The 23,638-nt window shown below is 36.7% G+C and overlaps 1 protein-coding gene across 1 annotated transcript in view; it reads left to right on the top strand.

The window, feature by feature from the left end:
- MALRD1 (MAM and LDL receptor class A domain containing 1) overlaps positions 1-23,638 on the top strand; it is a 589,021-nt gene that overhangs the window by 58,026 nt on the left and 507,357 nt on the right. Inside the window, exons 6-10 of the mRNA XM_049705518.1 lie at positions 464-610; positions 4,168-4,334; positions 9,437-9,529; positions 10,295-10,502; positions 19,104-19,253. Of these exons, the coding sequence (XP_049561475.1) occupies positions 464-610; positions 4,168-4,334; positions 9,437-9,529; positions 10,295-10,502; positions 19,104-19,253 (765 nt within the window). The remainder of the gene's footprint in view (positions 1-463; positions 611-4,167; positions 4,335-9,436; positions 9,530-10,294; positions 10,503-19,103; positions 19,254-23,638) is intronic.

Genomic DNA, 23,638 nt, shown 5'->3' with positions numbered 1-23,638 from the left:
TAAAAGACAGTAAATATGTCAATTTAAGATAATGTTGTTTTGTAAAACAATTACATTAAAGATCTTGGAATTATATACAATGTTTCTTTAAAATTTCAACGTGATTGTGAATAGTAAATTATTTCAGTTAACTGAATTCCATAAAGTAGGTAAGGTCAGATATTATGCCATTTAAAAAACCACAGTGGAAGCAGTGGTACAAGAAAAAGAAATCTCTTCATTTTTTTTTTTTTTTTGGCAGCAGTGGTTCTCATTCGGAGGATGCCCATCTGGATCAAATGAAGAACTTTTAAAAAGTAGAGGGCACTCTAAGACTTACTGAATCAGAATTTCCAGATATGAATTTGTGTGTGTGTGTGTGTGTGTGTGTGTGTTTAAGCCTTGATTGCAACTATACCCATTGTTAAGCAGCCACTCTAGTAGACTGTGATAGTCCACTGACATCTTTTTCTCCTCTCTTTAGTGTGTCAGGCCTGTGGATTTGATTTTGACATGTGTGACTGGGTGTCAGAAACATCTGCTGGGCAAACTTCCTGGATGCGCACAAAAGCAAGAGAAATTTCTGTGTTAGAATCTCCACCTCAGCAGCATCAAAGCAGTGATGATGAAGGTAGCAAATAAAAAATCATATGGATTATGCTTCCTTTTTAACTTTTTTTAGTGGTTTCTCTAGAGTTTGTGAAATACATTTACGACTAATCCAAGTCTACGTTCAAATAACTCTGTACTTCCTCATGGGTAGTGCAAGCCCATTATAATAAATACTCCTAAGTCTTCCCTCCTTTCCCTCGTATTATTGCTGTCATTCATTTCATTTCATTTCATTATCAAATACATTAGGACTATTACTGTTTTGAACAAACTTATTTTTTTCATTAACTAAGCAAGTTGAAAATAAAATGTTTCATTTTACTTTCATTTATTCCTTCTCTGATACTATTCCTTTCTTTATGTAGATCTGAGTTTCTGACCTGTATCATTTTCCTTCTCACTGAAGAATGCCTTTTAGCATTACTTGCAAGTCTACTGGCCACAAAATCCCTCAATTTTTATTTGTCTGAGAAAGTCTTTATTTGTATTTCATTTTTGAAGGATAATTTTTGCTGGACATAGAATGCTAGGTTGAGTTTTTTTCTTCTTCTAATATTTTAAATATTTTACTCCACTCTCTTCTTGCTTACGTGGTTCGCAAGAGAAGTCTGATCCAATTCTTATCTGTGTTCCTCTATAGGTAAGATTTTTTTCTTCCTGGAATATTTCAAGGTTTCCGCTTGTCTTTGATTGCAGTTTTGAATATAGTAATGTGCTTAGGTGTAGTTTCTTGGATATTTATCCTGCTTGGTGTTTCCTGAGCTTCCAGGATCTCTGGTTTGTCTGACATTAATTTGGATGAAAATTCTCAGTCACTGTTACTTCAAATATTGATTCTCTTCCTTTCTGTCTTTCTTCTTCTCATATTTCCATTACGCGTATGTTGCACCTTTTGTAGTTTTCCCAGAGTTCTTAGATAGAATCACTCCTTTCTTCACTGTTATTATTATTTTTTCCTGTTTGCTTTTCAGTTTTGGAAGTTTCTATTGACATATCCTTAAGCTCAGAGATTCATTCCTCAGCTGAGTCAAGTCTGCTAATGAGCCCTTTGAAGGCATTTTTCATTTCTGTTATACTGTTTTTTACCCCTAGCATTTTTTGATTCTTCCCTAGAATTTCCAACTCTCTGCCTACATTATCTTTTTTGCATGTTTTCTACTTTTTCCACTGGAACTCTTAACTTATTTATCCCAGTCTGATAATTCCAGCATCCTTGCCAGGTCTGGGTCTGGTTCTGGTTCTGGTTCTGATGTCTCTTCTTTCTCTTCAAACTATATATTTTTTTGCCTTTTAGTATGCCCTGTAATTTTTGTGTGTGTGAAAGCCAGGCATAATGTACTGCATAAAAGGAATTAAGGTAGATAGGTATTTAATGTGAGCTTTTATGTTTATCCAGCTAGAGTTTAGGCTCTGTTTACTGTTGGCTGTAGCCGTTAATGTCTGAGACTAAAATTTCATGTAGTGTTCTTGTTCTGGTCCCACTGTTGTCTTCGGGTTTCTCTAAAGATATCTTCTGTAATAAGGTCTGAGACCCGCAGTTCTTTTGGTAATATTTCCTTGTTATCATACAGGACCACTTTTGATGTGGTGATAAGTTGTGAGGGGAAGGGAAGCATCCTATAGTCCTATGAATGGATCTCAGTCTTTGATCCAGTGGGGGCTGGATCTGGGTATTCTGCTCCTGTCGTGTGGAAGGTTAGAACCTGCTGGATTTGATATCTCACTTCTCCCAGTTAGGATCTCCAGTCGGTTAGCTGGTCGTAAAGCTTCTCTTGAGTGAAAGCCTTATTAAGGATAACAGGAGAGTCCAGGTATATTTCAAAATGACTACTTTTCCTCTCCCCCAGCTGTAGGCACAAGAGGATTTTTCTCTGATTCTTACTGTGAGAACCTGGTAGGGCTCCTGAAGGTAAAACTCACAAAAGAGTGGGGTCCTCCCTAAGATGGGACTGCCTGGAGTTTTTAACTCGCAAATGTTTTCACACTGAGCCTCCAGCAGTTCATCGATCACAATCTAGTTTTTTCCACCCCTGTACTTTCCCATACAATTTTGGGATTCTGCTCTTGAAAGTTGTGATTCTCTGTATCTGCTTACCTCACCAATTCTTGCACAATGGTTTGTACCATGACCTCAGTTTTCCTAGGGGTCTAAGAAGAGTTGTTGATTTTCAGTTTGTTCATATATTTTCTTGCTAAGTGGACAGGAATAACAACTTCCAAGCTTCTTACATGGTGGTCCAGAAACTGGAAATTTTGCAGGCTTTTTTTCAATTAGATTTGTTCTCTTTCTAAACCCACCTTACTCTTTCCTGCTCTTCTACTTTGTTCCTACCTCCTTGTTCAGCAATTTTATCGTGGTATTACTCAGCAACCCAGAACCTTATCTGAGTAACAATCCTGGTTTAGGGTTTCATACTTGATGGTAATGCTTGGAGTTTTGCACGTACTGTCACTTAGCCATAGCCCACAACAGTGAGGGTAAGTATCTTTCCCACCTCAGTTTACGAGAATGATTTCCAGACCTAATCTTTGACCTCATAGAGAGAATTTGACTCTGTCCATCCAGGATTTTGCAACATTTAAATTAGTCAAAATTCTAGCTACTACAGCCTGCTTCTGGTCCCAACATCCAAGAGTTCTGTGGTTTCAGCCCTGCTCATCACTTGGCATATCTATTTTTCCCTTATCTTTTGAGATGTTTTATCTTGTTTAATCTGTCTCTGCTTTTGTAAAAATGTGTTATTTTATTTATCATTTCCTTACATATAGGTCAGAGGAAAAGTATTAACTTATTATATACTAGTTTGATTAAAGGCTAACATGTCTAGTAAATAAATTTCACTGAATTTAAGTTCAAAGTTTTTAGATGTTGCAGGAATATTTGCTCTCTTACAAAGAAATAAAACATTTGAAAGACTTTATCTTTGAAAATTGAAGTTATGAAACATAGAAATATCTTTGTATCTCTGTATTGTATATATTATTGAGTTCAAAAGCAATCCAAATTGGTTTTAAGAATCAGATGGAAAAAATTGATTGACAGTATTTTTATGTACTATACAATCCATATGTGTAGTTTAGTAGGACTGTAAGTATATGATGCTTCCATGTAGTTTGGTAAGAAAGAGGGCAGTTTAAATTATATTCCCTTAAACGATAAAAGTTTTTCTGTGAAGAATAGAAAAAATAATCAAAAGGGAAAATAATTTTGGGAAGAAAGATGAGGAATTTTTGATTAAAGAAAGATTGCATTGTTATATTCAAAAGAATGATCATTTGGTGGCACAGAGATTTTTATATCAGTAGATTTCTTTTTATAAGAATATTGAATTTTCATATTGAAGGTATTGTCAAACTCTGATTTTAGGAATTAGGAGGCGATTACAATGCATTTTAGAAATCAAATATGGAAACGAAAATCTGTAATTTGTAGTTGATGCAATCTTTTAAAAACATCGTATTTTAAATAAAATATTTGTGTTTCAAGCTTGATTTGGAAAAGTAATACAATAATTTTGTTCAAACAGAAAGCAGCTAATTTTTTCTAAGTTGCGTTTTTTCCCCTTTATTTTTCAGGTTACTATATATGGGTAGGGGCTAAGCATGCTTCTTCTCTTAACCATTTAGGCAGCAGGGCTTATCTAAATAGCTCTGTGTGTCACTGCTTGGGCAAGAGCTGTCATCTTCAATTCTATTACTCTATGGAAAACAGTGTTCTGAGAGTAGGACTGTATAATAAAAAGGTGAGAAGAAACTTGCATTAATTTCAAATTCATTGAATAAATGAAATTTCTATTCTTGGCAACTTTTGTTTCCATTTCTCAGTTGCATGTAGGCTATTCCTTATCTTGACTTTATTTGGGATACCTTTAACTTTTTTTTATTTTTTATTTTTTTGCTTCTGAGGGGGAATTTGTTTTTTTCTTTTCCATTATGGTTTATTGCAGGATATTGAATGTAGTTCCCTGTGCTATACAATAACACAAATGTTGTTTAATTGGTATACGTTTAAAAAGAAGTATTAAGAAGCTGGTTTAGGAGATATTGTCATGTACACTGTGGTAGTTTGCAAAATATTTCATAAAATTGGTAAAATTCATGAAAATATATTAAACACTATGGTGTAATAATATATTTGGGATTCTGTATTATTAACTCTATACTGAAGCTCTGATGTGATCTGTTCTGGATTTTTGATCTCTGTATACTTAAAGCTGTAAATATGATGGAAGCAAATTACTTGTTCTGGTACAGTAGATACAGTTTTAAAAGATTGGTAATTGCTGATTAAATACAGCCAAATGAGTCATATAAATTTAAAAAAAATGGTGTGCTGGGCAGAGTGAAAGTTGTAGTGGTAATGCTAGTGAATAAACAAATCCATGTCTTTTTTTTTTTTTTAAACTAACTAACTGAAAACAATTCTCTACAATTGGGAAAACACTTGAGACACTTTAAGAACTTCTATTGTGAAGAAGAATTTATTTATAGGTAGGAGTAAAAAAACCATAGGGGTATACAGCAGTTATTCTACAAATGGGAAGCATTTGACAATAATTGCAGGAATTCTGACATTGGAAAAGAAAGACAGTAAAAGTATCCAAGCAAGTTATTTCCTTGGGCTCAGTATGCTTTGGATAAATCCAGCTGAAACTTCTGCATGACATCAGCCAGATTGATTATTCAACAAAAGTTTGTCATCTGTACTTAACAAGTGCCACTAACCATCTGTCAACAGCGTTTTCTTCTATTCTTTTCTGAAGTTTGCAGTGACTTCATAATTAATCCTCAAGTATCAGACTGCTTATTACCAAGATACTTGAACATTCAAGAGACATTCCCCTTTTCTTCTGAGTTCTATCATATCATCTCTCCCTTTTCCTTTTGTGTTGTTTTCGTCATATCCAGTCTTTTTTCTTCTACTTCTCTTTTCCAGACTTCTAAAGCATGAAGTTGAATGACTACTCTCATCAGATGGCCTAATACATTGTCCTTTGTTACCCGGATGAGACACAATTTGTAGCATTTTGTAACATTTTTTTTTTGTAGCAATATTTGGCAGTCCACTGCCCTAGAATCTATTTGATATATTTCATTCAATTTGACATGGTGTGGGGTGGGTGGAGAGACAGAAACCTCTCCCTGCCCTTTGTGTAATACTCCAAACTTTCCAGATAATTGGGAGAAATTTTACAAAAAAAAAGAGGTTAAACTTTAACCGTATATGTTATGCCATTCAAGCTTTAAGCACCTTTTAGTTATTATCACCTGTACCATGTAAACCAAGCCCATTGAGCTTTCATGCAATTTGAAATTTTCTGTAATTTCCAAATCCTTCTTCACAAAGGCATAAAAAAAAAGTCTGGAATAATTTTGTTGAGCTTATATTATACTTAAAGATGCTTTAAAAATATACGGTCCTACAATAGTGTTTTTCACATGGTGGGTAATCAATAGTCATTAGATTTTGAATGAGTCACTGTCCTAAGTTTGAGTAGAAACTTGTTATCTATCTTCTAATACTAAGGATTATTTTAATCTACCCTGAACATCAGTGATGGGTTTTAAGTTTCAGTGTGTGGATATGGAGTTTTGAATTATTGAAAGTGAGCAATATCATTCCTCTGCTGGCTCTGGGGTTGCACAAGAAAAAAGTGCAAACAAATTGGCTTCAGATACCACCTCATATAATGAGAATAGACTTACCAAGATTCCATCTCCCACATTATAGGAAAAGAAGAAGTTAATTATGGAGAACTGACCTAATGTGCTAATCAGAACCAATTGGTGGGGGTACATCTTAGAGAGTGTTGACTGATGTTTGATCCATTAGTTTACCCAGAATTCTGCAAGGCAGTGTCCAGTCTTTTCTGACACTGTTTGCTGTGCTCTATACACGTAAAACGTTGGTCACCAATGCAAACTGCATCAAAGCACATTTAAATGACAAGTTGATGTTTTATCACAAAGTTAAAAGGACTTCAAACCTATCATTTAAAAAATTAGCTCTTGATGAAAATGATCATTTACATATTCCATGAATAGAATAACGAAAATAACCCTTAGAACGAAATGTGCTGATGAACCAAGAAATATCTGGTGAGAATGCTGAGGGTAATTTTCTTTATTTTCAGAGTACTTTAGAACTTGAGGAATAGAAAATAGGTGAAAGACAAGTTAACTAAAAAGTTGAAACTTTTCAAGTCAGCTTCAGTGTGTAGCAGTTCTAGTTTGTACCATCGAACTATTCTTAGGATTAAGTCTCTGTCCATCATCTATAAGAAAATAATCATAGCAATGGCCTATCTTTTATCCTGAGGACAGCTGCCATGTCAGTGAGCCAAGGATAGTGGGGGTGTCCAGCTTGTGGTGCCTTTTACATATTTTAAAATTCCCATTGGCAAATAAATAGCAGGAACACATAGTTGGGACAGGAAAGAAAATGCCTTAGAAAATATCTTTTCTTGTATGATACAGATTTTAAAGCTATAATAAGCTCTCCTTGAAGGAAGGTTTTTGCCACAGTACATGGTCCTATCACCACATGCAATCAAAAGGAGTTAAAAAAAAATAACCTTGAATTTGATACCTTGATTTTTTTCATTGAAAGGGGGAAGGATAAGCTGATCTCTAAGAGATCTAGTGATAAATATTTTTCTTGAAAGGTAAAATGGCATTATTGATCCTGGTCTAGGGGAATAAAGACATTTAAATAATTTTGATTGATTTTAGGATAATAGAAAATTAGAACATCCCTTGAAAGGCTTTTCGGAACTGAGGGTTTCTTTTTTACATTGACACCTGTTGAAAGTAACTAGATAAGAGTCTGAGAGTAAGGACAAAAATAAAATAAAAGCTGATTTCATTTAGTTGAGGTAAATCCTTTTTCCTTTTCATTGCTTGTGTTGTCAGATAGGAAAATGTGTTAAAAAAATTCTGGATTTCATACACAATATACCATTAACTTCTTGTGTGAAAAACCATTTAAGTTTAGAAAGAACTCTGCTCAGCTTTCTGAAAAAAAGGTAAATGCATTCTTCTTCAAGTAGAATGGGGGAATCAGTTAGGCACTGTGAAGAAAGAGCACAATAGCTGTAAATTATCCTCATAAAATTAAAGTGAGGGGACATGGTGAATGCAGCTTGCCAAGTAGTGTCACTAACAGCATCTGTGGAGAATGTCGTGTCTCGATGCTAAATAATTGAAGTTGCATTAGAAATTATTGAAAGAAAGATTTGCTGTATTTATCAACTTTTTATAACTTCACTTCATTGTGATGTGACCTGGAAGCTATCAGCCGAAAATGTGTCCCCCATGTATGTTTCATTGTCTTGTGGAAGTCTTAACCATTGATATGAATAAGTAATGGAATGAAGTATATTTTAATTGGTTTCGACTATCTTCTGAAATACTTAAGACTTGGAAATTGGAGTAGATAACAAAGGGCAAAGGACTAAGTTAAAAATAGATTCATTTTTAGAAAATCTTAAGTATGAATGAAATAAGTGAAACCAAATGAGGAAATGAAGGCTAACGACAGTCTGAAAAATTATGAGTGTCATGTGTCATGTGAATTACAACTAGATGTCACCTTTCAGTGCTGTTCCCTATCTCTCAGAAGGAGAACACAGAGGTAGTCTCAGAGCTCAACCTGAGACATATTTATGCCACTGTCTGCATTTTCACCATAGTTCATTATACATATATTTCACTAAATCTAAGGAAGAATAGGATTATTTCAGAACATAAAAGCACAGTCATAAATCATAAAGTCCACTACCATAGGCAAAATTGTGGAGTACATTATAGACTTTTATCGAATATCTGACCTCATAGTATATAGTAACATAATTTTGGATACACCTTGCAACCTAGAAAATGATCACCATACAAATGCATGACATAGCATGCTTTAGAAGACATGAAAAGGTCTTTGACTGAGTGACTGGAGAGTCAAATAGAAGTATAATCTCCAGAAAACAAGTGTATTACTTGGAACTTGGAATGAATTCTTCCATAGGAAAAAATATGTAAGATGAGATTGTACAGAAAATATGTCTGATAACAATTTTTTAACTTTCATGTTAAATATTTGCCTGCCATTTTTTCTTTCCTGTTATCATGGCAATATTGCAAAATGAAGTAATGTCAGTGGGATTAAGATATAAATAGCTGGTTTATTAGTTGCTATTTAGAATTTTATTTTTTGAAGTGCAGTACTTTATTCAAGATTCCGTTCGAATTTTTGTTCTGTCCTTACTCTCCATCATAAAAAAAGAATAGGCAGCTGTACTATGTAGACATGCTTTATTTCCTTATTTTTAAAAACAATAATTTTTATAGAGCAGTTTTAGATTCACAGCAAAATCAAGAGGAAGGTACAGAGATTTCCCTTATACCCCCTGTCCCCGCACATGCTTAGCCTCACCCATTATCAGCATCCTCCACCAGAGTGGTACACATGTTACAATTGATGAATCAACATTGACATGTTATTATCACCTGAAGTCTCTAGTTTACATTAGGGTTCACTCTTGGTGTTGCACATTCTATGGGTTTGGACAAATGTATAATGAATGACATGTATCCATCATTATAATATCATAAAGAGTATTTTCAATGCCCTAAAAATCCTTTGTGCTCTATCTTTTCATCCCTTCCCCTCTCCTTTTCTTCATTTTTCTTTTAAAATGTTATATAACTTTTTAACCAATACTTTAGATTTCTTAGTACTTAATATCCTACAGGTAGGGTAAAATCTACTGAAATGTAATTAAGAGAGCACATATATAACTATGGGAATAGAATTTGGGGAATGAGTGATGTCTTTTTCTTTGGATCAAAGGAAGAAGAAATATTTTGGACATACAACATATCAACTCGCAGAAAATGGGTGAAAGCGGATGTGTTAATACCAGAAGGACTGAAGACATTTCAGGTATAAAAGGGAAAAACAAGTATTTTTTATCATGAGTTTAATTTTTAGCTTTGTAGTTATGAATTTATCACCCATTGCTTAATTTAAATTAGCATTGAAATTAGGGATGTAGTCTTGTATATCTGGGGAGAGCAATTACTTTTCATTGTACCTAGCCCTACTCAGGTCAAATCTTTTTTTTTTTTTGCCGTACGCGGGCCTCTCACTGTTGTGGCCTCTCCCGTTGCGGAGCACAGGCTCCGGACGCGTAGGCTCCTGCATCGGCAGGTGGACTCTCAACCACTGTGCCACCAGGGAAGCCCTAAATTTATTCTTTTAAATATTCTCTTCTATTGTGTATCTTACTGTCTGCCTGACATTTCCCTTCATGCATTGCAATAACTAAGTTTAGTAGTTAAAAAAACAAATGCAGTTATAGCTCTAGTATAAGTAGTGTTAACACTTATTCTTTTCCTTGAATATTAAAGTAAGCAGGCTGTGAAGATGACCAAACAACAAGTTTGCAGTCAGGGACGTTGTCGGTGGTTAAATGGGATGCTTTCGTCAGATCATGGGTCGTTTCTCAGAGGCCTCAGTGGATCTAATGTGCCCATCAGTCTTATGTGTGTGGGTCAAGCTGATCAAATAGGAACTTTATTCTTAGTTGTATTTGCTTGCTCTTTAAACAGGCATTTTTCTTAATAATTCTTTAATCTCTGTTATTTGTTTTTGGGTCTTTTTGAAGAGATTGTAAGCTCACAAATTGTTCTTTGTTTTTCCCTGAAGATTATTTTTGAAGGGACTGTTTTGAGCCAGAAAGGTTTTATTGGGCTAGACGAGCTCTGGGTCTACGCCTGTGCACAGGCCCCATCCAGACAGCTTTGCTCTGCAGATGAATTCACTTGTGCCAGCGGCCAGTGCATCGCCCAGGAATTGGTCTGTGACTCTCAGCAGGACTGTTCTGATGAGAGTGATGAGGATCCAGCGACTTGCTGTAAGTAAATTAATGGTTTACTCATATGCTCACATTCATGACTATGCTTGGATTTAAGAGTCTTTGTCTTGAGCAGGTACATTTAATTTGTATGAAGTAAGATGAATGTACATTCTCATTCTGAAGCCATCACTACTCTTCCTCGTGGGCATCTCTATCTTACATCTCTATGATGTTTTGGTGCTTTTTGCTAACACTTGAAATCTCTCTGCTTGTTCAACAAATGAATAGTTGTGATTAGTTGTGTGTGTTTGTGTGTGTGTGTGTGTTGATGAAAGAGGAAAATGGATGGGAGAGGGAACCTATTTGTACTCTTCTCTTTGGAGACATATATTATGGATTGCTAACCTTTATTAAATGTAGGGCTTTTTCCATTCTGACCAATCATGTAGGAAGCTGTGGGGAAAGGGTAAAGAGGAGAAGGGCTGCCATGGCCTTCCAGACAACCATGGTGACATAGAAGTCATGTCAGCCATGGTTGGTATTCATGACTAGGCAAAAAAGCCCAACAACTTCATTTCACACCGTTTATGGAGAGTCTTTGATAGGAGTAATGATGAGAAATTCCATTACTATTCAAACCTAGTTGTATGAGAAAGGAAATATAATGTAATTTACAACCTACGTGATGGTTCTCATATGAGGTAACTTAGCAACTAAGATACTTGTGTCTCTTTAGAAATGAATTAAAACTAAATGCATCCAATTTTTATGTCACAAACAAGAGGGTTTTTTAATTATTAAAAATTTGACACTTATTTTGCTGCAGTGTTTTATTTTAGTGATATATTTTGTTGAGCAAAAGAAAAGTATGGCAGTAAGATAAATGTCACTTTTTTAATGAAAATGCTTCTGCTGATGGGCAAGTAAGCATTTTATTAACAGCAGTGGACTGGGGTGTAGAAAAGGGAAGATGGGAAAGCAAGCGAGAAATCCTCTGCCTGTTTGTAAGCAGGAATTCAATTAATTCCTCAGACACCTGGTCTTAACCATAGATTGAAGCAAAATAATCTCCTTACCAGTATGATCTCTGTGGATATTTTCGGTGCTCTCTTTTTGTTCATTAAAAAATATGAGGACCATTCATTTTCTCCAATGTGAGTGTCACATTCCTCTTTATGCTTCATTTAAATGCTTTTTAACAGACAATTTGGTTCATTTCTTTTGGAGAAATTTCACCTTTCTAATGGTTTGTATTATTCTCAATTCCAATAACTGAAAGTAAATATATTTCTTATCTTTTCAATTTTACATGTGGAAACTTAGCTTCTTCTCTCCTTTTTTTCCTCTGGTGAAGGCTTTCCTTTAATTGGTTTTCTTAATCGAATTCCACCTAGAGTATTGGTAGATACTTTAGCATTTGATTTTGGACATATTTTCCCATTTCTCCTCCTTTATTGAAGTTTTATTGATTACTTATCTGGCATTTTCCCCATAGAGTATATCTTGATACCATCCTGCCATTTCCTTTGTGTGAATTCAGGGACAGATGGCTGTGCTTATCAACAGATAGTGTTACTTCTTAGTCTGATAAGTATTCCAAATAATGTAAGCTCATTTGGCCAAAGAAAACCTGTCATGCTTGCTTGAGATCAACCTTATGTAAGGGATATGACCAAAAAAAAAAGGTAGCCATGTTACATATTACAAAATATCCATATACTTTGATGTCAGCATGAGTATTTCATGTAAATATTTGTACAATCATTTTTGCTTTGAGGAAATTATTTATATAGTAATTGAATTATTAGAATTGATATAACGTTACACTATTTTCTGCACTAAAGTGTTTAACATATTGTGCATATATACACATGCATACATATGTTATTACAAATTAAGAGGCTTTCCTTTGAAAGTTAAAGCCACTTTGAAACATTTCCCACATGCTTTTAAATTTCTATTTTACAAATTTGAATTCGTTATACAAATTTTTCTTAAAAATAGAATTTTAAAGTTCATGAAGCACAAGGAAAGTGCTTTTATATCTTCTTTGTATCCCAGTATAGGATGAATCTCCAGAGTGCTGTAGCTCATAGATATAGTTTGAATACACCAGGAGTACTGGAGACTCGGTAAATATTAACTCATGAATATTGTCAGTTGGTATCTGTAGTCAGTGTGATTTTTGCAAAAGGCACATTCACTCAGGTGTTCTTTCTTTACCAAGTTCCTCTTACTTTTGTACTGTTTTGACAAATGTAGTTGATTGAGCCTGTAGCCTAGTGCCTTTTCAAAAGCGGTTAATGGTAAAGGGGAAATGGGTTTTGCTAGAGTTTGCTATTATAGCGTTACTTCCTTGACCAGCAGTATCAGCGGCAGCATCTGAGAGTTCCTTTGAAATGCAGAACTTGAGGATATAACCCAGCCTTACAGAATCCGGAGTTTCATTTTAACAATGTCCCAGGTGATTCACCTGCATATTAAAGTTTGAGAACCACTGTGCCTAAAAGACTTCAGAATTGAAGAGATGGCTGAGAGAGAAAACAGGTGGCAATAAAAAAAAAAAAGTAGTCTTAAGAGGCAAATTGGAGGCCTTTCATGATAGAAACAAAACTCCCAGTACTTCACTAATCCCTAAGGGCATTATTCCAAACAATACATTTTAAAATAGTTTTATTAAGGTATAATTATTGTATGAAAATCGGCACAAAATCAATGTATACAGTTTGATAAGTTTGGACATATGCATACACCTGTGAAACTGTCACCACATCCTTCACCTCCAAAGTTTTCCTTGTCCTCCCCTGCCCTCCCCCCACCTCTTTTGTAGTCAGAACACTTGACGCAAGATTTATCTTCTTAACTAGATGGGGCTATGCATGTGGGTGCCCTGGAGGCCAAGGTGCTGGACGGTTGCATGTACCGGGTTGCGCCCCCGCCAGGATCCTTACCCCTATCCGCTGGCAGCCAAAGCCAAGGGCGCGGCTGGGCAGGGCCGCTGGCGGCACCCGAGCCGGCGCTACCCTCCCACTTCCTCTGCACAACCTCGTGGTCTTTCCGGGGCTGCGGTGAGCTGAGGGCCGCCGAGTGTTTCCACATCTCCCAGCGGGCAAGGTTCACGGACCACCTGCCGCAGGTGAGGCCCCGCCTCACCCTGCAGTCAGCAGCCTCGATGGGCCCTTGCAGGTGAACACGCGCCACGACATCTCGGTGCAGCCCTCGCTGGGACGGTGCATGGGGCTATGCAGACCCGCGACCCCCTGCCCCTGTGATCCCGGACCTGAGGGTGCGGGTGCAGGCAGCTCGGCCTCCCCCGCAGGGCACCCAGGTTGGGGGCCTCCCCAAGCAGGGCATCCCGGTGCCCCGGGACGCGTGCGCTTCCCGCGCTGTCCCGAGTCCTTGCATCCCGCCGCATCACCTTCCTTGAAGGGGCCGAGAGGGCGAGCGGAGCTGGTGGCACCGGAGGGAGAGGGAGGGCCACCATCTCTGACACCCCGAGGCAGGAGAGGTGTCGCCGAGGAAGGCGCCCCAATGGCCGTGGTCCCTAGAGGAGGGCGTGGCCCAGGCCACGGTGTGGGTGATCTGGGAGCCGCGGGAGGCCTGGGGAGGCGTTCTCCCAGGAGCCTGAAGCAGCCGCCTCCGGTGGGGAGGCCCCAGACAGCGTGACCTTGACCGAGGCGAGCTGGCCGCTGCGGGAACAGGTGGTGGCTAGAGCCGGGAGCCAGCGAGGAGCGCGGCGGGCGTTTCCAGTTCTTAGAGCTGGAAGAAGGCTGTGATTACTGCAAGGATGGGAAAGTGGAGGTGCGAGGTGTGAACCCCGCGCTCACGAGGTTTACTTCAAGCAGTTTTGTAGGACTTGTCCGAAGTCATCTAACCCTTACCGAGTGGAGGATGTCACCTGTCAAAGTTCTAAACAGTCTAGACGCTCTTGTCCAGTAAAACTTTGCCAATTCCACCCTAAAAGGCTCCATCCTCACGATTGGTGCAGGAGATGCGCAGGAAACGCCTGTCCTCCACAGCACCTTCAGCTTCAAATACATCGTTCACATGAACATAAAAAAGGCCCTGCTGAACCGGTGTTAGTGGCAGACAAGTGAGCTTTCTTTCTGCTTCTCCCTTCTCAAAATACTTCACAAAAGGCTGTATTTTTGACAAGCATTAAGTATTGCAAAAGTATTTTAAAAGCACTAAGTATTGCAAAACAATTGACAAAAGTGCATGATACAGTATTGTTGACTATAGACATTACCTTGCATAACTGAAACTTTATACCGACTGAATAACATATGCGTGTGAGTATTTTAGGTGCCTCATGTAAGCGGAATCGTTATGCTAAGTGAAATAAGCTAGTCACAGAAGGACAAATACTGCGCGATTCCAAACAATAGATTTTTGATCGTTATTAACATGATCCTGTATAAAATAGGGACATTTAAGAATAAAATAAATATGCAATATATTCTTAAAACATTTCTAATATAACGTGTGCCAGCCATATCTAAAGGTATACACTGACTAGCTGAACAACTTACAAAGAAAATATACCCAATGCTTACATGTAGACACACGCTGCAAGGTGGCTGACCCTGGAAGACATGCTAAGTGAAGTAGGCAAGTCACAGTAGGACACATGTTGTATAAATCTTCTTACCTAGAGGGATCAAATTCATAGAAATGGGAAGCACAATGGTGGTTGCCGGGGTGAGGGGAAGAGAAAAATGGGGGCTAAGTGTTTAATGGGTATGGAGTTTGGATTTGGGAGGATGGAAAAGTTCTGGAGATTCATGATGGTGTTGGGTGTACAGCAGTGTGAAGGTGCTTAGTGCCACTCAACTGTACACTTAAAAATGGTTAAAAAGGTAATTTTTATATTAAGTATATTTTACCACAATAAAATTTTGAATATATATATATATATATATATATCTAATTTTCAATCATAACATACAGAAAAAGACTGTATGTTCCAAAAAGGATGGCAGGATTGACAGATGTGTGTTTAACTCAAAACCGTTTGGACAATTCCATGGGGAAAAAAGCTTTTAATTGAATAAATAGGAGTTGTTAGAGCATTTAACCTGCTAATATAAATTGTTACACTTCAAAGGAGATGTTGGTACAATATTCAAGTGAAAGAAGCTTAAACCAAGAATCCAGTGCAATGCATTTAATCTTTACCGCGATACTGTCTCTGGATGTCTTCCATATTTTGAAAAATAAATATTGAATACTAACAATACTTCCTGAGGGTAAGGGAAATACATGTATATTTAGTGGAGAAAAGATCCTTGTAGGTTCTCAATAAATATTAACAAAATGTTTATATATTGTAATCATATTAAAGCCTAATATACGCTTATTGAATGGAGCATTCCCATGCAAACTTTTTTCTTACGTAATAGAGAACTGATTTACTTCCAAACTGGAGAGTTCATAAATATTTTAATTTTCACGATCCAGAATTTTCCTCAGCCGCCACAATGAAATTCTTTTTCTTCTGCTAATATGCTCCAGTGGTTAAATATGCAAGACAAAGCATTGTCATAATTTAAAAATATTACTCTAACTGATGAACTCAGTGAAATTTCACTAAAATTATGAACTGTGGCATATCTCATCTTCTGATTAGAGATGGTGAAATGTGTTTCGTAGTCACAGAAATTTAAATAAAAGCAACCACATAATCAAAATCACTGTTTGTAATGAATACATTTTGTTTATATGAATACATGATTTTTTAGATTTTGTAAACATTTAACGTTTAACACATGTGGTTTCATAAGACATTTATTAGCTGCCAGAATGTGTTTGGCCTTCCTGGTTTTCTTCAGATATTTATAACTTCACCTTAAATATTTTGAATTATGTAGGGGAAATATTAATGGAAGAACTTCAACTTTGGTTTGAAGCTTGACTTGTATTTTATAGTGCAGTTAAGTTCTAGAATATATAGCTTTAAAACAAGTCCTTTGAAGTGTACTGGAACGAATGTCTTTGGTAAAAACATCTGAGAAGTTCACCAAGATTTTTACAGAGGTGATTGCACGATTGTGCTTTCATATATCTTTATAGTGATGGATTTTAAAAATTAATTTTCATTTTTCAAAGGACAGTGGTGTTTAGTGTTCTGTGGAAAGTGCAGTGATTGACATTTTAACTGATAAAACATCCAGGTAATGAAAGAAATGGTTTGAACTTTTCTCCTAAAGCCAAATTTCAACATTTATTCAATCCAAAGTTACTTCGTCTTGAAATCTTCTTTACATTTTTGCAGTTGAGTGACACAGGCACAGATGTGAAGAGTCTGCGGAAGGGTTTGGTGATGCTTGGGTGACTTTCCATTTCCACACTCACTGGTCTTATAGCTATTTCACACCATTGCATATAACAATAAGATTGTTATCTGCATGGACTTGCTTCCTTTGTGAATTAATATATAATTTATTGCCCCAATAGGGCAGTATTGAATTTATTGCCCAAACAGAGTCACTTGAGAGGAAAGAGGAGAGGTATTATTATCCTTGGACAACAGGTGTAAACTGGGACAATCCTGGGCCAACCCAGATGGAAGATTTTCTATTTCAAGGATGTGTGTGTTTAGGAATTGAGTGTACCCGTGGTGGGGGAGGTGGAAGGATTCCTTGACCAAGTTCACGACCAAGAATTTGCAACTTGTAAGCACATTTCACGGGTCAAGTATATATTTCAAATCTTGTCTATTTCTACATTCTACCAACTGACTTAGAAGAGCTGGGAGGTAGCTTAGCAGGTGGCAAAGTTCACAGAGGACCAAAGAATAGACCAGAGGATTTTCTGGATGCCCAGGAAGACAGTCACAGCTAGGTCATAGGTTCTTAAGACTGTCACAGAACAGAAGAGGCTCTCCTTGGAGCATTCACTTTTTATCAGTAACAGTAGCTTATCAACTCTGTAGCCAGAGCTGTGAAAAGAAACATCCAGAAGCAATAGATTTCCAGCCAAGTACTATGTGGGTGAACAGCATCTCCTTGTCATGTTGATTCACCATGAGGTGATGTGCAACGTTTTTTCATTATTACATGATAGTTAATTTACTTGTTTTTATTTTTGGGGAAATATATTTAAGGGGAAAATAATATTTGCTTGTAAAGAAAAATATCTTTCATTATATATCCGTTATATGACTGTCGAAACAAGCATAGCTCTAAGATCTATACGTTGAATTTACACGTAGAGAAAATTTAAGTGGCCCTGTCACTTACAAAGTGCACTTCAGTGTTTTAAGAGTTGACACGTTAGTGATGAAATATCTGGTCGTGAAACCAGGCCTCCATTTTTATAGAAATTTGAAAATCCTTTGATTATTAAGATATAGTGGGCTTATTCAATATTGCTTATAAAATTGCTCACATTATTTAAAACTGAAAATAATGGTTAAGAGCAAGCATACAGTGAAGCAGTCTTTTAAATTTTGAGACAGAGTCCCAGGTGCAGGGAGGCTTCAAAGTATAAGCTTTGGTGTCAAACAGCTCAAAGCCTGGACATTCCATTTACTAAAACTTACCATAGGTGAGTTGCTTAGTGCTAAAATTTCAAAAAGAAAATCTTTCGGGGATAATTATGCTTGCTGTGTAGGGTATTTGTGAAAACAAATGGCAATATATGCAAAATACTTGACACATACTTGGAGCTCAGTGAGAACACATCTATTATTACTTTTATTAAAGATAATAGAATTGTGATGTTAGGGAGCTTGTCAAAACTTTAGGTGTTTTCCGACCAAGAATTATTTTGTCCTCCCATCTGTTATGAAAATGTGTCTGCATAAAGAGAAATACCTGGAAATACGTTTTAAATTAATTGTATTAATTTATCCCCCAAACTAAGATAGGCTGATACTATGATTCTTATTTCAGGAAAAGAAGATTTAAACACATAAAAGCTAATTTCCTGAAAGCACAAATCAAGCTGTTAGAACTTCTGGTGTATGGCCCAGCCCGCTGAAACTTTTGTTTTTTCCTCACTAATTTGGTGAAAAAGCTAGGAAAGGTGCTTAGGAAGCTTACCCCAAATCCCGACTTTCTCTAGAAGTTGTGCTTTGTGATAAAGGTAGGAACTTAAGTATTTTTCAACTTTTTAGTTGTGTATTAAGAAGGGGAAACAAAGCAAAGTTCAAAATATCTAATTTACCTGCAATGCAAAGTGGCTAGGGATTGTTCTATTTTTTTGAGAAGCTCTTAAAGTAGCTTAATAGAATGAATTCTAAGGTGCTGACCTCAAGCTCTTCAGGTGTCTAGAATTAATTTAAATACCATCCTTTCAAATTTTTTTTAACCATCTCGGCAGGTGAATCTTTTTCATCTTGGCAGGTGAATTGGTTACTCTCTGAAAAGCTGTAGAGTTTCACCCTGTCTCATTAAATGCAATGGAGATGGCCAACCAGGGTGGAATGTGCCAGGCTTGGAAACAGAAGAGTATAGAGGGGCAATGCCTCACACAGCACATGGAACACTTTGTGAGGTTGGAAAAAGTAAAACTATTCTGATGATCGGGAAACATTCTTTACGAAGTGGAGTGACAGTTCTGACTGCCTAAGTTCATTGGCTAACATAGAGTCAGTGTTTCCCTGCTTGCTCCCCCTTCATTTCTCCTTACCAGTTTTCTTTTTGTGCATAACAGCAAATCATGTCAGGTGTGGCTTTGAGTCTGGTTTCTGTGGCTGGGAGCCATTTCTCACAGAAGAAGATTCACACTGGGAATTCGTGAAAAGGTTGACGAGTGTAGACCACCATCTTCCTGATGCTGAGAACACAACAAACACAAATCATGGTAGGACATTTTCCTCTTTTCTTTTTCCTTCCCCCCCAAAATTGTTGTCTTTCTTTCCTGTTGTGAATGATGATACTATGTGTTTTCACTTCTATCTATAGACTTTATAAATGCAACTCTGGTTTGTCTTGCTTTAAATTGTCCTGATCAACTTAATAAGTTGTGCTTAATTGAGTTTCCTGAAAGGAGCATTGTTTTAATAACAAAACTTTTCGTTACACTTTTTAAAAGGTTGGATTGAAGGCATGAAGAGGGGAAAAGTCTTCTGGTAATTTTCTCTAGTTGTCATGAATCATGTACAGTAGGGTTGTCTTCTTTTTAGAGCAATCCAAATTTCATAAAACAGAAAGAAAAATAGTTTAATCCTTTTTCTAAGAACAGAGAGTTAGCACTATCTTTAAAATAAATCTACAAATACTTGAATGCAATGTAATCACTCTTATGGCTTCTTTGTAATAAACAATCTTACTTCTTCCACATATATACTTTTAATCAGCAGTACAATTTTTACATTTCCCCTTAAAATAGAGCAACCATAACTGCATATGGCATTCCAGTAAGGGTTTGTGAAGCTCCAAGGAAAACACAAGGTTTTGTTCTATTTTTGTTTTGTTTGGATAACATTACAAAGGTACATTAGTATCATATTAACTTTATAATAAGGCAACTGTACTGTAGATCCTCTTTAAGCTTGTATAACCCCACTGGACATTATTATATTTGTTTCTCCTTTGAGATTTCCAAAGAAGTATGTGAAAACTAACAGTATTGACTGTGTCTTCAACCACTGGAAATTGGGGTTGGGGAGGATGTTAGGGGATGGAAGGGAGACTTTGGCTATCCATCCGTTATCTAAAACTGTAAATGCAGCTTATTATTTAACAGTGGAGTGAGATCTTAATTGTTGCTTTTGTGCCAATGAGTCTCATTTTTCCCTTAAGATTCTGTGACAGATTGGATTAAATTTAAAGTTTATGATAGGAAGGAGACTGTTAATTATTAGAACTATATGTATTAATAGTACGTTTCCTCCAAGCTCATATAATGATTTTTTTTTTCCTTTCTCAAACCAGTTATTGAGTATATATCATATTACTAGAGTTGGGTGTAAACAGATGGAAGGATATTTGGGTTGTTTCTAAATTTTGGTGATTATGAATATTCTATAAAATTTGCCTACAGGTTTTGTCTGGATATAAGTTTTCACTTAACTTGAGCACTCTTTCCAATTCCTATGTATAATTAACGTTTCCACTCTGGTTAGTGAAAAGACCCTACTATTTCTGGCCCTTTGGGACCTTGAGGCAATGCTTCAACTGCCCCTTTTAGAAGGTTTTCCTCCAGCCTCAGGTAGTTTCCTTATATCCATGCCCTGGTCAGTACTCAGGTGGAAATTTGGGGGGAGCTCTCTGGAGCTCTCTCTCTTTGCAGCTCTCCCCTCCTGGAACTGTGCTTTATGAACTGTAGCCACTTGAGTCTCCCCGGGGTGCCATCTTTTCAACTTGAGGAGACCACACTCCTCCTGGCTTCCCCTCCCTGAACGGCAGCTGGAAACGCGGTTTAGGCAGTAAGCTGGGGAAATTGTATGGCTTAGTTCATTTGTTTCCCCTCTTAGAGATCATTATCCTGTGGTTCTACATTCCCATTGCCCTACATTTGAAAACTATTATTTAGTATATATTGTTTTGATTTCTTTGCTACTGTTAGACAGAAGGCTAAATCTGGTCCCTGATACCCAACCTTGCCTGGAAACAGAAAAAGCCTAATTCTTTGTGTTTTTTTGCTTTATTTCTTTGGTCTGGATATGCCATAATATATCTACCCATACTCGTATTGAGTGACAATATTATGACAATGCTGCAAAATCGGTACTTGTATGCATTTTCTTATATGGGGAGCTTTTATTCTATGCAGTAAAGGACTAAAAGTGAGACTCCTATATTTTTACCAAAAGATATGTACTTCCCCATCAAATTTTAATACTTAAAATTCCAGCAGCAAAAAGGAGTGCTTTTTTCTATTTGCCTACCATCAATAGACATTATATTCTCTTAATTTTTAAAAAACTTATGGGCATAAAATGATTTTTTGTGTGTAACCTTGATTTGTCTTTCACTGAAAAATGATTTTTCAAATGTTTCTAATTTTTCAATTTATTTAGATCTTTAATTTTGCTAAATATTTGAAGCTTTCAGTGCATAGATTTAAAAAATATTTTGCTAATATTTTCTTAGGTTTTTAATATTTTTGCAGCTACTGTGTCACATTTTAAAAACTTAATTTTTTTGGTTGCTGTATATATAAGTACAATTATATTTTAAAATACTGACCTTGTATTCAATGACCTTGTTAATTTTTTTATTTTTACTTTTTTTTGCGGTATGCGGGCCTCTCACTGTTGTGGCCTCTCCCATTGCGGAGCACAGGCTACGGACGCGCAGGCTCAGCGGCCATGGCTCACGGGCCCAGCCGCTCCGCGGCATGTGGGATCTTCCCGGACCGGGGCACGAACCCGTGTCCCCCACATCGGCAGGCGGACTCTCAACCCTTGTGCCACCAGGGAAGCCCAACTTTTTTTATTATAGTTAAGAATTTATAAATGTTTCAAATTTTCTGGGTTCAAAATTACTTTGTCTTCAAATAATGACAATTTTACTTCCTTCTTTCTAAATCTTAAGCCTTCTGTTTTCTTTTTGGTTTTATAGCCCTAGATAGGACTTCTGGAAAAATGTTAAATAGAGCTTGTGATAGCTGCTGTACTTGTCTTGTTCCTATTTAGGGGAAAAGCTGTCAGTAATTCAGCCTTGAATGCTATAGTTCCTAAAAGGTTGTTTTGTTTCAGATAAAGGTGTTTCCAAGCATAGCACAAGGAGATCAGCTCAGTGCTTTGTGTCCACCTAGAGGGGTGGGATAGGGAGGCTGGGAGGGAGACACAAGAGGGAGGAGATATGGGCATATATGTATATGTATAGCTGATTCACTTTGTTATACAGCCGAAACTAACACACCATTGTAAAGCAATTATACTCCAATAAAGATGCTAAAAGAAAAAAAAAAGATGTTTCTTTCTATTCATAGTCTGTTAAGTTTATGTATATATATATACACACACACACACATATATATGTAAGCATGTTAAAACTTTTCACGTGCTTTTTTCAGCATATGTTGTGATAATCGTATGATCGTGATATTATCCTTTTTGTTTCTAATAAAATGAATGATTTTTCAAATATTAAACCATTTTTGCATTCCTGATCCAAACCTCCTTTCACTGGTTTTATTTATGATTTCTTTCTTCCTTCTTAATGGTAATATTTGTGATTTTTTTACCTAAATTCATTATAAAGTCATTATAAATGTTCTCGCAGCATGTAAGGAATCCCTTCCAGGCAATTGTAGTAAGGGGGTGCATCCTTTCCAAAAGGTAAGGTTGAGGCTGGCCTGGAAAGCTTAACGTGGGGAGACTGACACCTACATTCTTTTTTTTTAAACTTTTGAACTTTATTTAATTTATTTTTATATACAGCAGGTTCTTATTAGTCATCAATTTTATACATATCAGTATATGTATGAATTTTATACATATCAATTTTATACATATCAGTATACATGTCAATCCCAATCGCCCAATTCATCACACCACCATCCCTACCCACCGTGGCTTTCCCCCCTTGGTGTCCATACGTTTGTTCTCTACATCTGTGTCTCAAATTCTGCCCTGCCAACCAGTTCATCTGTACCATTTTTCTAGGTTCCACATACATGCGTTAATATACAATATTTGTTTTTCTCTTTCTGACTTACTTCACTCTGTATGACAGTCTCTAGATCCCTCCACGTCTCAACAAATGACCCAATTTCGTTCCTTTTTATGGCTGAGTAATATTCCATTGTATATATGTGCCACATCTTCTTTATCCATTCGTCTGTCGATGGGCATTTAGGTTGCTTTCATGACCTGGCTATTGCAAATAGTGCTGCAGTGAACATTGGGGTGCATGCGTCTTTTTGAATTACGGTTTTCTGTGGGTATATGCCCAGTAGTGGGATTGCTGGATCATATGATAATTCTATTTTTAGTTTTTTAAGGAACCTCCATACTGTTCTCCATAGTGGCTGTATCAATTTACATTCCCACCAACAGTGCAAGAGGGTTCCCTTTTCTTCACACCCTCTGCAGCATTTGTTGTTTGTAGATTTTCTGATGATGCCCATTCTAACTGGTATGAGGTTTTACCTCATTGTAGTATTGATTTGCATTTCTCTAATAATTAGTGATGTTGAGCAGCTTTTCATGTGCTTTTTGGCCATCTGTATGTCTTCTTTGGAGAAATGTCTATTTAGGTCTTCTGCCCATTTTTGGATTGGGTTGTTTGTTTCTT

The sequence above is a fragment of the Orcinus orca genome, chromosome 2 (assembly GCF_937001465.1).
Source record: "Orcinus orca chromosome 2, mOrcOrc1.1, whole genome shotgun sequence".
Lineage (NCBI taxonomy): Eukaryota > Metazoa > Chordata > Mammalia > Artiodactyla > Delphinidae > Orcinus > Orcinus orca.
This window is presented reverse-complemented; position numbering and strand designations above follow the sequence as displayed.